Here is a 15,046-nt window from a genome sequence, read left to right as displayed (position 1 = left end):
AAAACACTGACAAAAACAACAGCATGAAATCTTCAAACGCCATACTGGCAAATATCACCAAGAAGAGCCATTCTGTGCCAAATCAGGATATCTGCCCAAACAAACCCAGCTCTGGCAGTGGACAGCAGCGACTGCCAAAGAAAGAACACGGCTCCTCCAAGGACACCCTTCCCAAGCTGTCAGCAGCCTTTAGCTCAGGACTACTTCTAAACAGGATACTCTTGTATGTTTAATACAAAGTTATACTGCATGTATTTCTTCTGTTGAATTTAAGCTAGTGTAAAGTTAGTTCTGGTAGTCAAAAAGTTGCCAAGGAATTTCAGAATCTGCTATGTGAAAATGTACTAATTTATTTTTAAGTTGTACCTGTATGAGTTTGTCAATATGCCTCCCGATGAAAAACAGTGAATTATACACTATTCTCTGCATCACTTGTGATTTCAGGAGTTTGTGATTTTCTGCAGTTCTCTCTCCTGAAGACTGAAAAGCTAATTCCACCCTACAGATACGCTCCTCAAACAAAAGATACTGAAATCTTTAAGTATGCTGTTGCCTCTCTATAACTTCATCAAAGACCTCTTTGAAAGCCCTCTGTAAATCCAAATAACTACTTGAAACAACTTGTTCCCATATTCACCAGCTCGTCTGAAGAACATGAAAGTGCATTACACCTAAAATAGCCAAACCGATGTATCATTTAAAAATCCTAAATGTTCCCTGCACTATTTACTATAGACTTTTTAAAAAAAAAAAAAAAAATCCAAACTCCAATAAACCAAAACCCAAAGCCTATCAGCTGTTATTTAGGCAGAGTTTTAAGAAAAATCTTTATGCTACAGATAATAGTTACACAGTTTCAAATTTCAATTCTGTCAGGACTCTCAGAAGACTAACCTTTGGATTAATTCTAATAAGCTTGTCCGAAAAGGTTTTCATCTACATTTTCTGTGCAGGAAGGGTTCAAGACAGGGACCTTTCTACCTTCCCTTATGATGAACCTGGATGATGTGAAAAACTGGTTTTTTAAATCCAGCCAAAACCCTCATTTTAATAGCATTTCAAAATAATTCACCTTTTTTTGTCCTATTAAGTTCCTGTAGGCACACTTACTTCTGTAATCCTGTGATATTGGTGATATACTCCAGCATTAATCAAGTATCAATTAAAAATAAGTCCATCTCAGAATGCAGGAGTAAGAACAAGGACTTACCAGAGCAAGCTGCCTTACCAAGCATACCATAACTGACCATCCAGCTGCCTGAAGTTATTTTTTTTTTTTAGGTTACCCCACGTTTATTTGCAATTTTCTCCTTTTTGGAATAACAAAATGTGTTGGCATGCCCAGTAACCAAACCTAAGCTCAGATACATCTATGGCAAAACCAAACTACACAAGTTCCTGGTATGAAGTTACAGGTAAAAGCTAAAATTAGTCAAATTAGCTTCTCCTTTTCTACCATGTGACACATCCTTGCAGATAAAGGTAATTAAATTTTCCATTTCATAGAATCACTTAATAGTCTGATTTGTTTTAAATTATCCATCAAACTGCACATTTAAGGAATACACGGCTAGAAATCTGAAACTGCTTTTAGTTTCCTGACAGTCTTTAGGTTCCATTACAATATCGTGATTTAGAGAATTGCAAGGCCTTTGCCATAATAAAAATTGTTCACTGGAATTATGAATACTGCTGATCTTCAAAATAACTCGGTATTTTGCAAGTGTAATTTTTCACAACAGTACTATGCAAAATACATAAAAGTATTTGCAGACATACATCTGTATTTTGTAGGGAGTACATCTGTGTAACATCTATGTAAGGCTCCTCCGCAACACTGACGACAAACTGCCTTCCGATTCTTTAATTCACTTTTGGTTGTTATTGTCATGTAAAGTGGCAAGACACCTCAGATACATGCAAATCCGACTGGGTAAAGAAGATGTTCTGTTTGTTTGGGGGTTTAATTTTTACACTTCTGGGGGTTTGAAATATTATTGCTTAAAAGCCTTGGTTAGCTGGATCCAGCATAGCTATATCTACCACCAAGATGAACCTCTAATCTCATTTAGCTTTTGTATTAGCCTTGAGCATTTGTATTTTGTTATCCATTTTCAGATCGATGCTCAGGGACACTAAAGAAAACCTAATTATGGTAGTTCACCTGTTGTGCCTTTTGTTTTGACATAATCTAGATCTGGGAGCAGTTTCATCTGTTGTAACACACTACAGAGTAGAGAGAAGCTGGAGTTGCCAGAGACAGTCACTTCTGTGGGCACCTAACTAAAGACAGTCAGATCATTTTGTACAATTCAGCTCCAGCCTAGTGTGGCGTATTTTGGTACGATAATGAAAGGGTAATGAAGTCCAGTATCTAGTATATTTTTTGATATCGAAAATATTTTCCTGTTTGCACTTGTCCTCTGCAAGCTCTTGCATTCCATTTCACTTCTAGGGTTTGAGAACTATGGTGAAAATGTCAACTCCTTGCCATTATCACCATGCTCATTCTCCAGAAGACATCCAATAGCAGAAAAAAACTGCAAGTCCTCAGAAAACGACTCGAGCAAAACGTGGCCTGGGCTCAAATGCAACTTAAAGACTTCAAAGTAGAGTGCACAGTACAGACCCACAATGAACATATATTTAAAAAAAACCCAAACTTCTTCATGAAGGGAAGGGGACTTAATGTCTGCTTTGAACATTGCTATTATTTTAGCAGGAGACACAGAGAAAGAAACTGTGGTCTATGTGAAACTGATTCTAGTTTTGAGAAGTATAGATTAACACGCAGCAATTTCATACATTAGGCGTACAAAGATAATGTTAGGTATCTAACATTTGTCAGTCATTTCCCTGGAGTACATCATTTCAAAAAACAAACTGCATCTGCAATATTAGATACGCAAGCACTCCCCAATTTTAATGTTGTAAAATCTTACAGAACTTGAAGACCACTAACTGAATGTCTTGCTGCTCTTCAGTTGTTAAAGTCAGAAGGAAATAAAAAAAAAGGCTTTTCTCATTGCAGTCTCCTTAGTAAGATCAGCATATTAAGCTTAGTCAGAGACAAGGTAGATTCTGGACTGTTACAATTCTGGTTTGGTGGGTTTTGGTGTTCCTGGAGGACCTACGGATGTCGTCTATTTGGACTTCTGCAAGACCTTTGACATGGGCCCCACACAACATCCCAATTTCCAAGTTGCAGAATTACGGGTTCAGTGGGTGGGCTGTTCAGTGGACAAAGAACTGGATGGATGGTCACATGCAGAGTGATAGTCAATGGCTCAATGTCCAGATGGAGGATGGTGACAAGTGGGTCCCTCAGGGGTCTGTGCTGGGACCAGCACTGTTTAATAATGATATTGATAGCAGCATCTAGTGCAACCTCAGCAAGTTTGAGGATGATACCAGACTGGGAGGTGCAGTTGATATGCCAGAGGGATGAGATACCATCCAGAGGGACTGGGATAGGCTGGAGAGGTGGTCTAAGATGAACCTTATGAGGTTCAAGGAGGCCAAATGCAGGGTCCTGCACCAGGGCCGGGGTAACCAGCACTGCCAGTATACGCCGGGAGAGGGTTTACTGGAGAGCAGTCCTGTGGAAAGGGACTTGAGAGTGCTGGTGGATGAAAAACTGGACATGAGCCACCAATCTGCAATTGCAGCCCAGAAGGCCAATTGTATCCCAGGTTGCACCAAAAGAACTGTGGCCAGCAGATCAAGAGAGGTGAATCTGTCCCTCTACACTACCCTGGTGAGACCTCACCTGGAGCACTGCGTCCAGAGGAGAGCCACAAAAATGATCAAGGGATTGGAGCACCTGTCATATGAAGACAGGCTGAGGGAGTTTGGGCTGTTCAGCCTGGAGAAGAGAAGGCTCCAGGGGGACCTTATAGGAATGGACCGACATATGAAGGCAGGGGAAGGTCTATTCAAACAGGTTTGTAATGACAAGACAAGGAATAATGATTTTAAACTAGGAATGTATAGATTTAGACTTGATATTAGAAAAAAAAAAAAAATCTTTAATAGAAGAGTAATAGATCATTGGAATGTGCTGCCCAGAGAGGTAGTGGAGGCCCCACCCCAGCAGTCTTGAATAAGGGTCAGGCTTGATAGGGCCCTGGGCGACCTGACCTAGGTAGAAATGTCCCTGCTTGTGCAGTGATGTTGGTCCAGGTGACCTCTGGAGGTCCCTTCCATTCTAAAACATTCTATAATTCTATGACTTTAGGCTCCACTGCACAATACAGCATTCAAAATTCAATAAGAAGATGAACTGGAATAATAGTTCCTGTCTGTGACAGGAAAATAGCAACATCAGGTTGAATACATTGAAACTGGGTCAAAACCAATGCTTTAAACAAATGTCAGCCAGCATACAGGGCAGATGGTTAAAACGGAAACAAGAATCTGATCAGATCTGGGCAAGGTAGCTTTATACCTTCTTTTAGCTAGGATTCAGTGCACAGCACTTACACCATCCTTTAGATCTATGTGGGGGAGCTGTCTCAAATGTTTCTTTCATGACAGTTGGGATAAAACTCTCAGTTGCATAATAATAGTGTACCCTCCTCCCAGTTTATAACAGATCTCACTGATCATGTGTCAATATGTTGATTTATTCACTTGTCCTTTAACTTAGAGAAATCAAAAACCAAAGACATGTAACCAAGGATTCCAACCATAATATTGTGCATTATTAAAATGAATGATTTAATGACATGTAAGACAATCTGAGTTCAGGCATATATTTGATGTGAAGACTAAGATGCTATCATCACACCTCTGTTAGGGAACAGGAAGCAATGCAGATAAACATGTAATGAGCAATAAAAAAATAGAATTATAATTGCATAATTAGTATATGCGGATGCTGTGTGAGGTACCCAATACTCAGTTCTGACTTAATTTGTGAATATTTAACTGGCTTAGCTTCACTTCTGAAGAATATCACAGAGAAACAAATGCAATCTCAGTCTTTTAGACTAAACCTTCATCATATCCAACACAAAAGCCAGTGCTTTCTATTCCAGTCAGGAATGCTTCAGGAATAATGACAGTATTATTTTGGGCAGAAAGGAGGTTATGTAATATACATTTATACAGAATAGTCTACGTTATACTTAAATGTGAAGCTTTATATATCATACTTTGCTCTTCAATTGACAAATTTCTTTTGTATAGAAAGAAAAAATCACCTAGCTTCTATTGAGAGAATTTCTGTAAGTAAGGCTGATAAGTTTAAACAAGAAAGTGAATATAAAATTACTGTCAAAGATAAACCATAATCTTTAAAGTTGCAGCTGATTTCAAACATTCCTTTTGATAGATTCCCAGTACAGCAATTTTTTAGAAGTATGAACACTCCAAATCTCCTCTATTTATAGGAAAGTTTGTAACAGGTTCAATTGGAGACATCAAAAACATTTTAAATAGACATCACAGGATGCATCTGCAGTTTAAAGGTCAAATTTATTAGGAGATTAAGAGATGTATTATACATGGGCTATAAATATAGCACAGCTGACTTTATTCACAGTCAGATAGCCAATGCCAGCCTACTTTGTAGACACCCTTGTTCTTTTGTTCCAAGAAAAGTTTGCACCATAAGACTTGGACTTAGGTTTTGGAATCTTCCTCTCTTCAACGTCATAACTCCAGCCTGGAGGTTACATGGGAAATGTGGGGAGGGGGAAGACAAGAAACAAAGAGAATTCTAAATATTCTCAGCATACAATACAAAGAAAATGCAACTTAAACCTTTTAACTTTAGCATCTCTTTCTGCATGTAGGTATCCCCTAGTTTATTCCTTTGTAGCTGGCAGCGGCGGATACCAAAATGCCATAGATGTGACATATGCCTGTTCTCTCAGCTGACAAGACTTAACCATACTACGCAACTCTCTTTTCTTTACTCCTGCAAAAAACTTGACAGTCATCAGTGAAGAGCTGAACAGGGAACACAGACTGTCCTGCAAGCTCACGGCTCCACAAGTCCATAGCATCACAGAAGCACTAAGGCTCTGTGTATGCTGGGACAGGAAATGGAAAAAAAGATAAGGAAATGTGGGGAAAATCACACAGAGATCAGTCCCAAATGTTGGGAGAGAATAGAGACCTTTGAAAGTAAGAGAAAAAGGAAGGATGGGAGGACCAGAGAAAGGAATAGCAAAGAAAAATCTTTGGCATTACAAAGGAGTTTAGTATTTAACATTTTATAAAAACATGAAAAATTAGGAGTAAAATAAAAGGGAATGAAGTGGTAGAAGACAAGTAAATTATGTGATAGTTAAGCAAGAGAAATGCTTAAAAATGTCAGAAAAGAGGAGGTGGAGACATCAGTGTTTATGTAAATCAAAATGCAAATTGACTGCAGCCTCCAGGTGCCTGGAAAGCTGCCAGGGCAGCACTCAGTATTCCGAAGTTTGGTCTCTCTAGCTGCAAGATTTCACTCAGAGACACCCGAGTTGAAGCTAGAAGTGGTTAAGTATGCAGTTTCAACTGATACTTCTAAGACAGTACTTCGTTTCCTTAGTTTTAAAACAAAAACTTGGTAAAGTCCCAAAACATCAAAACTTCTATCTGGATTTTTACATTTAAGATGTTCACAGAAACCACTAAAGATACATCTACTCATCAAAACATGTTTTGTAAGGTACACAAGTTGTGAATACACAGAATTGAGACACAGCGACAATACAAATGTCATACAAAGATTTTCTTCACGCTTATTAGCCTGAACCAATGTTAATTTCTAACCTAACTATTCTCCATAAGAAATACTGGATTAGAGGTTTTAAAAACATTCTTTCCATCTGTGAGAGCACTGGCTTTTGCTTTTTGTTCAGATTAAAAATATAAGCAGGAGTAAACAGGCAGAACTAGATCCAGAGACAGACTTTGGTATTGCAACATTCAGCATTCTAACACCTAAGTTTGAGGCCCCTGGCTGCTGGAAAGGAATCTACAGCCCCAACTTATTGCTTCATCTTTTTATATACTCTATAAAGAGGAGCTGAGCGTCTCCAAGAGAGATTTGCAACTGCCAAAACAATGACTTGGACTGCCATAGCTATCCAAAATCCACAAAGTTAGTTACATCCAACTTTGGATTGCAAGAGGCCACTGTATGTGATAAGGTCTCACACTCTGGAGCAGTCTCCTTGAGTTAGGCACCTTCAGTTGTTCGTGACGGAGAGCAGAAGTCACTTTTACAAAAATACCACAATGCTTGGAGAGGTTATTTTTTTCCCAAAACTATGCCATACAAGCCAAGTGGATAGAAAGCAGATTTCATTGTCTCTGGAAGAACACTCTCATCACCTGACTCAAGGTTATTGTGGATTAGAAAAACATCTCTATCCACGTAAGTAAAGCTGTATGTTTTTAAAAAGCTAACTCCAAGATGTCAGACAGGACAAAAACCAATCAAGGTTGACAGGCTAAACTTTCAGTTTCATCCCGTTACAAGTCTTTCCTCCACACCTTGACTTCAGACCATCCTCAGCTGTTCCTATTTTGTACAGAGATCTCTTCTGTTGCTGTATTCAATGCTGTTATTGCTACATTAGAAAACACATCAGACGGGTCAGGCAGAAAGGCAGCTTGCCTTAGGTGAGAAAGAACTCTTAGGTTTCCCAATTGTCTCAAAATACCTGCAATAGCTAGGATTTGCAGCAATTAAACTTCAGGTTCTTAAGGATATTGTAATGGAAAACTTGGGAGGTTCATATGGGAAGAGGGAAGTATTTTTTGTTCCTAGACTTAGAAATGTTTCAGTAACACCTCAGTTTAGAAGCTGAGTTTCATTGTAAATGTGTGTCTACGTTTCTCATTTCTTTCTAAATAAATATTGTAAAATTTATACTGCCACCTACACCTGATTCTGAAGCTATTACTGCAGAAAATGGTGTGCACATATGCACATTAGCCTAAGCCACTTTAGATAAAAATGTAAAAATAATCTAGGAAAGCAAATACCTGAAGAAAAGTTCAGTACATCACAATTCTGGTAAAGTTAAGAGTGTAAGCCAAGTGAATATGGAACTGATATTAATACAAACTCACAGCCTCAGTTTAGTTGATAGAACTTCTTTTAAGCTTTCCTACACAATCAAGATTCATTACGAATTCAGCGCAGCTATAAACTTTCTACAACAAACAAATCAAGTATTTTGCTCTAATCTACTCTTTGAAAGGGCACAATATAACATGTGCAAAGACATGATGAAAGTAGCTCATTAATATAGTGATATATAGGCCAGGCTTCAGTTTGTTTCTCTTATAGGCTGAATTTCCCAAGAACAGAAGTAGCATGTACAATACAGAACCATAAGTAAAGCAACATCATTCTCCCAAATTTTGTAGTTGGTCAAAAACTGTTACAAAATACTATTAAAATTGCACAGTGATCAGTATATTCAATGCAAATATGATGTTTCTATTAATTTCTTAGTGCATATAATTTATTTTTCAATAACATTGAGACTATTAACTTAAAAAAAAAAAGATCAGTTGAAAGAGGAATTAAACACTAGCCTTTACCATTAGAAAGTGAAGATAAATTTCACCATTAAACAGTTTAGCTCCTTAATTGCTTATGTTAATGGACTTAGCCTGTTGTTTGAGTGTACAATGTAAGCCATTTAACAACTCTGCAAAATTTGGTCTGACCGAAACTTTGCTATCTATTTAACCTAGACAAAAAATGGCTGAAAACTGCGGACCACAGGGAAGACTTCTGAAGACACTTATGCTCCATGTGCATTATTCCTAGCTTTAACTCGGTGCAATTAGTCTTCCTCACATCCATGACCACTAAGCATCAAGCATAACTCTTTGGGTTTTTTTAAAACAAAACAAACACCACCACAAAACCCCCCCCACACACACACACAAAACCACCAACACACAAACCCCAAACCACCAAAAAACCAAACCAAAATAAAATGGAGCAAAAAGTTCATACCACCACATAGAAGGACTTCTGAATATTCAAAAGGCTGAGATTATGGATACTGCTTGTGGTACTGTAATTCTGTGAGAAATTACAAGCTTAAATAACCACCTAAGTTTACAGATACAGTCCTTCTGATACAGCATTAGCACTGAAAATATGAACTATTGACACCACCTTTTCTACTGTCTTTTTCTCAAATATGAACAATCACCAGGTGTGGTTGGGAAGAGCTAGGTATAACACTCTCAGTCTGCAGCTTCCTCAAAAGGAAACTTGATCCTTATGGGTCCCTTCCAACTTGAGCTATTCTATGACTCTACAATAAATCATTCTGCAACATGATGAAAACTAGAGTCCAACATACATAGTGTATAGACAATTAATTATAGTTTTTCTGATTATCAAACATTCTCAAGGGTTCTGACAGTGCTTCCTTAACTAGACTTCAGATGCACATGCCAATCCCACTGCCATGTAGCTGGGACCTCCATTTTGGGATGCTCTTAAAGATGAAGTATTAATGTTCATTTTCCTTCAAGACGTATGGAAGGCTCAGTTCTCATCCAAAACACAGATACTTGCAGAAGCATTGCAAAAGCAATGCTAAGAGGCTGGAACACTTTTCGGGAACATGAAAGTCCTAGATTCAACACCTTCAGCAACTTCAGAAATATTCCCTCCCATTTAGCTCCTCCTCCAGTTTCGTGGAATAGAGGGGAAGATAGTTTTCCTTTATTTTTTCTGTTGCTAATACTTTGAGATCACAACTGCCTATAAAAAGTTGAATCCCTCATACCAAATACATACAATACGTACCATTTTTTTCAGCAAAGGCAATGGCATCTTCTTTATTAGAGAAGGTAAGAACCATGTTGGATAAAGGATCAGCTCTGTAAAAAAAGACATGAAAAATTACAAGCACATTTGAAAAATAAAAGAATGATATCTATATCTCAAATGCTGTATTACCACAATTTTTTTTTGTAGCACATGCTTCACAAGCCATTCAAAATCCCTTTATTTTTAATTATTTCCAGGATTAACACTTAGTTTCTGCAGAGTATAGTTTCACTCTTTTAGTCTGTTGAACTTCCCTCCCAACTCCTGGCAGAATTAATGTTCAAGTTTTTTAATAGACAAACATGTCTAACCACCTGCTGAAGTGATAGTAAGTGTTTTGTAATAATCATTTTTATTTTTAAAGCTGTGTTTCAGAGATCAGGAGGCCTAAAATAATTTTTAACATTTCAAGGAGACCAGGAATCTGTAGGGCAGGCAGAGGAAGAATAATCTTATACAGAAAAGAGCAGAATATGAGCAGAGCAGGAATTAATCAGAGACTGAAAAAGTACATAAAAACATCAAAAGTTCAGCTTTGACTGAGGTCACATGACCTCCACAAATTATTCCAGTAAAGCAAGCAGATCACAGGCCACCAATGAAAATTAAGTTCAGAAACACGAACTGCTTGCTAACTAAATACACAGTGGTTAGTTTTAGGTGATCAATGATTCCTCAACTGCATTTCTAAAAGGAATCAAACAGCAAAAACCTTTTTGAAACTAATTAAAATCTCAAGGGAAAAAAAAAACAAACAAAACAAAAAAACAACAAACCCCCCCAAAAAAACCAAACTGCCCTCTTTTTTCCTATAAAATCTCAATTTTAGAACAATGACAAAGGATGAAAAAGAAATAGGGTTCTAGAAAACTAATCTACAATACTTTTAGAGAAATGAGATACCAGTTTTAGCAGCACAGTGGCCCGATAATGCTTCCCTTTGACACCATTGCACATGAGCCTGGGAGACAACTGGGAAGACAAGACCAAATTGCAAGAAACTATTGAAGGAGCTGCCTCTCAACTGTTCTCTCTTTGAAGCTAGAAGGGTAAATGAAGAGAAAATCAACCAAAGATGCACTGAATGCTCTACAATAAAGGACAAAGCCTGTGACTGGTGGAGGGGGAGGGGAAGAGGAGGAATCTAGCTTCCAGCAAAGACAACAATGTAATTTTATCTGATGTACACTTGGAAAACAGAGCTCACTATATATCGTATATATTCCTTAACGAAAAAATAAACCTAACCCAGGATAAAGCAAAAAATTACGCTTTCACAAGCTGCCAAGATGTGAAAAACTCAAAAACATTTAAAGATTTCTCTTATAAAGGCAGTAAAGAGAATTAGGACCTAAAAATTAGTCTGTGATGTGATCAGTGGAAAATCAAGTGACCCAAATATATTGCATTTGTGACAACTTTTGCCTGTTGTTCTTCTCTTCCGTGACTGGGGTTGGAAAAATTTTCCCAGCACCACGAAGTGGGAACAAAACAGTTTAAGTCTGAAGTGTAGTGAGGGACAAGCCTGGCAAAACTTCAGGATGGAGACAGTTTGGAAATCAGGATTGTGCAGAAACTATTTGTTCTGTTTTCATGTGGGATCATCTTTGACCCAACCTAAATACCTATTTTTTCATTTCTTTCCATAAGTGAGCTACCGAGTGTTCAAATCTGTGAGCAAACTGGAGTTCAGGACGGCAAGTGTTATGTTCTGGTGTGAGCAACAGCAGTGCTGCAGGATCCCCTACGCCCCAAACTGCCTTATCAGGCCCTACAAACTGGGATTCCACATTCTGTTCTCTTATGAAAGCTTGTACAGTTGAAACCATGCACTTCCCGTGTTTCTTTGTTTACAGCTTTATGTTAAAAGATGTACCTAAGAACTATCCGTAGGCATCCCTGCAATGAAACCTCACAATCTAAGAAAAATGCCATGGGTCCATTTTATTTAGCTAAACAACTGTGTAATTTTCACCGAAAAAAAAAACAAACCTATATCCAAGAAACAACAAAGGTAATTAAAAAGCAAATGATACTGTAAAATGACAGAAATACACCAAAGACCTACAGGTAAATAAGTATATCGAGTCCAGAGGAAAAGGGCTCTAATCCCTAGACCTTAAAGGGCTCTAATCCACTAATCCCATTACATTATTCAAAAGTAAATGGGAAAACTTCTAAAGTTCTTTGCAGAAGTTAAATCTGAAAAGAAGAAACTCTTCTTAGGTATTTCTGGGTGTTGAAGAGTAATTTGAAACTACCAGGAAGTCCACTAACAGTTTTTTTTGGTGATAATTCCTTGAAAACTTAATAGATACAAACTAGCATACAAACCCTGTAATCTACCAGTGTCGGTTCTCAGCACAGCACTTGTTTTTGGCCTGCCTGGAGCTTGCTTACACTGGAAATACACTTTTCCCTACCCCAAAATAAAAATGCAGGCAGAGATGGATTCATTCAAAACAGACCTTCCTTTCAAAATTTAGTACCATGGCTCATTATTTTAGGTAGTTTATTTAACACAAATGCTTGTAACTGTTAGTAGGGTTAAAATCCGTTGTTTTGGCTGAGATCATGCAAAATCCCACCCAGCAAATAATTTGTCTGGGGAGTTGAAAGTAAGCTGGAAAGCAAAGGGGGATTAGGAGAAAAATTAAATTCACTGTGAACTAAAGCAGGTGTTACTGGCACCTGCTACAGGGTTATAATCTCTGCAGTGGTATAAACAGACCATATTTTAGTGGCTAGACACTTGGAGGGCACACAAGACAGGAGCAAAAGGTGTACTGCTGGTCAACTGTCCATCACTAAATCAATTTAGGACTGGTGAAACAAATCGGCCATTACTTGCTAAATGCAGTAGCTACTTGCAATAGTGAAGTCATCCAAGGCACACATGTATTAAATAATTGAAATCTTATCCTCCTAAACAGCAATTTAAACATGCTTAAGATTAAATGGTGAAAAAAAACCCCAGGACATGCTTAAGATGAGGTCACTCTTATATACAGGCTTAAAGTTTTAAAACAGGTATTTTAACAGACTATTGTAATACAATTAATACTTTAATTAGTACTCAGTATTTTTTCTCTTCTAATGACAGTTGAACTTGGCTTCCCTAGTGCTTTGCAATACAAAGACAAGCAAGACATTACAAGTTGGGAGCCTCCTCAGTTCATTATGATAAACCAATGTAACAGGATGACTTGATTTCAGGGTTACTTTGAACTAATGCTTCTGGGTAAATTTATTTATTTATTTATTTATTAAAAAAATAAAGATCATTCAGTTACTGGATTTTGAATGCTAATATGACTAAAAAAATGCATCCTCCGATTACCTAATATTTAAGTTTTTTTTTCCTAGAGTTTTGTGTTCTTTGATCCTAAGTGCAAATATGACAGCACCCAGACATTTTCAATACGTACTGTACCTTTTTTGAAGTTTGAAAAATATTCTCTAACAGTTGATTCTTGTTTACGTGGAGTAATTAACTTTTTTGAATATGTCCCAACCAAGACAGCTTCAAATCAAAATTACAACATTGTCAGGAGAATTGCTGGCATAGTCCTCACAGTTTACAGGAACTCTAACCACACTGTTAAATGTAGGTAGTTATTGGCTTCTCCTTTCAGAGCTTCAGGATATTTACAAAGCTTTGTTAAAAAAAAAAAATCAATCCAGAATCAAAGTATTATTTATCTTGTGTTTAACCAAATAGCAACTAAGTGCTGAGAAGGATTTACTGTTTCAGGTAACTAACAACCTGCTTTCCCTGATGCTGCCATACAGTAACACAACCACAAATGTAATTGTTTAAATTTCTGGTTGTTAACACTTTTTTCAGACACTTCCAGATCAATGTTGTGCGCTAAAATCTGCTTTTAAACACAACAGATCACTAATCGTACGACTAAAAAACCCAACCACTTACTGTAAGTACTGTTAAAACACAAGTAGATTTACAGGTAGACATTCAAACCAATAAGAGCCAAATACAGAAGAAAAGTATTTCCAAATTCAGTAACTACTCACGTGGATGCCCATCCCATTAGTGGGTTCTCCCAGCGCTCCCTGTTATCAAATTCCATCTTCCATTTCTTTGTGTTGTTAACTCCGGCCTGCATTGCATTACGTGCTGGAACAAAAATGTGAACTTTTCTGGTTTTGATATGCTCCTCTGGAACACCAGTTAAAGCAGTGATATCCTATGAAAAAACACAATGGAATTTGTTAAACAAGGGTTCACGTAAAAGGCCTGTAAAATTATGCTGCTTATGCTTTTTACATAACTTTTGTTTTTTCAATTACAAAAAAAAAAAAAAAAGAAAAGTTAAAAAGTGTGTTACAAGTCAAGTTGTATAAAAGTGAAGGTGATACCTGTTGGGGTTGCTATCGTCATGCTTCCCTTACCTGAACCTGCTCATGTCCCAGCTATACAACTGCCAGTGCCACAGGAGGGACAGGACATTTCTTCCCACCCTGTGACTACAGCTGCAAAGTCACAACTGCTCCAACTTGCACCAGCTCAAGTATGTGCAGAAATGGATAGAGTCTTCTTTCTCCCTTAAATATTAGGGCACAGACTGAGAAACTGACATATCCCAAAATTTTACATTGCTATTAGAAGCCTAATCTTCATATGAACAGGACTGTTCACCAAAGTCCTAGCGAGCCAATTACATGCTGCAGTGCGCTTTCACTTGGGCTTAAGTCTTTATGCAGGTAGGAGACACCAACATCCATGCTGACTCAGGAAGCTATGCTTAGCATGAAGGACATCTTCCACACAATAATGTACTAATCGTTTAAGACTTCAGAGCAGGAACTAAAACTCATCTCTTTTTTCTAACCGTTTGTCATTACATAAAATTGACTCTCTTGTGTTTCAAGCTATGACTATCAGTTTTTGAGAGTCAATTCTTCTGATGATGTTCAAGATCAACAAAGGAACATCTGATGTGAGGAACATTCTTCAGTATTTTTGTGAAGGACAAAACGATTCAGGAGACTCCAACCTTCAAAGAAAAAAAAAAAAAAGGCTTCTAACATTGTATACTGTCAGCAGCAGGATGCCCTCCTCCACTAAGGGTTGGCTTATGAGACCTCAACAAACAAACGTAACAAAGATAAAAACTGAAGGACCACAAAGCCAGCCTAAAAGTATTAACTGACTTTAACAAAGGATAAGATAGGGGAAAAAAACCTCACAAGATTTCTGTGAAAAATTACCCTCAGCAG

General features: G+C 37.6%; 1 protein-coding gene across 1 annotated transcript; it reads right to left on the bottom strand.

The window, feature by feature from the left end:
- Nucleotides 1-5,462: 5,462 nt before the first annotated feature.
- NDUFS4 (NADH dehydrogenase (ubiquinone) Fe-S protein 4, 18kDa (NADH-coenzyme Q reductase)) lies at nucleotides 5,463-14,011 on the bottom strand. Its single transcript, XM_008939813.1, has 3 exons — nucleotides 13,841-14,011; nucleotides 9,782-9,855; nucleotides 5,463-5,668 (listed from the first exon to the last, which is right to left on the bottom strand). Exons 1-3 carry the CDS (start codon nucleotides 13,930-13,932, stop codon nucleotides 5,565-5,567), a joined length of 270 nt encoding a protein of 89 aa, XP_008938061.1. The 5' UTR covers nucleotides 13,933-14,011; the 3' UTR covers nucleotides 5,463-5,564.
- Nucleotides 14,012-15,046: the final 1,035 nt, after the last annotated feature.

Source organism: Merops nubicus, unplaced genomic scaffold (genome assembly GCF_000691845.1).
Source record: "Merops nubicus isolate BGI_N331 unplaced genomic scaffold, ASM69184v1 scaffold36584, whole genome shotgun sequence".
NCBI lineage: Eukaryota > Metazoa > Chordata > Aves > Coraciiformes > Meropidae > Merops > Merops nubicus.
This window is presented reverse-complemented; position numbering and strand designations above follow the sequence as displayed.

Excerpts from the sequence above, each read along its gene's own strand:
- NDUFS4 (XM_008939813.1), bottom strand. The coding sequence starts at position 13,932 with ATGCAGGCCGGAGTTAACAACACAAAGAAATGGAAGATGGAATTTGAT. Across the intron at positions 9,856-13,840 it reads CTAATGGGATGGGCATCCAC|AGCTGATCCTTTATCCAACA; the intron begins GTGAGTAGTTAC and ends CTTTTTTTACAG. Across the intron at positions 5,669-9,781 it reads TGCCTTTGCTGAAAAAAATG|GCTGGAGTTATGACGTTGAA; the intron begins GTACGTATTGTA and ends TGTAACCTCCAG.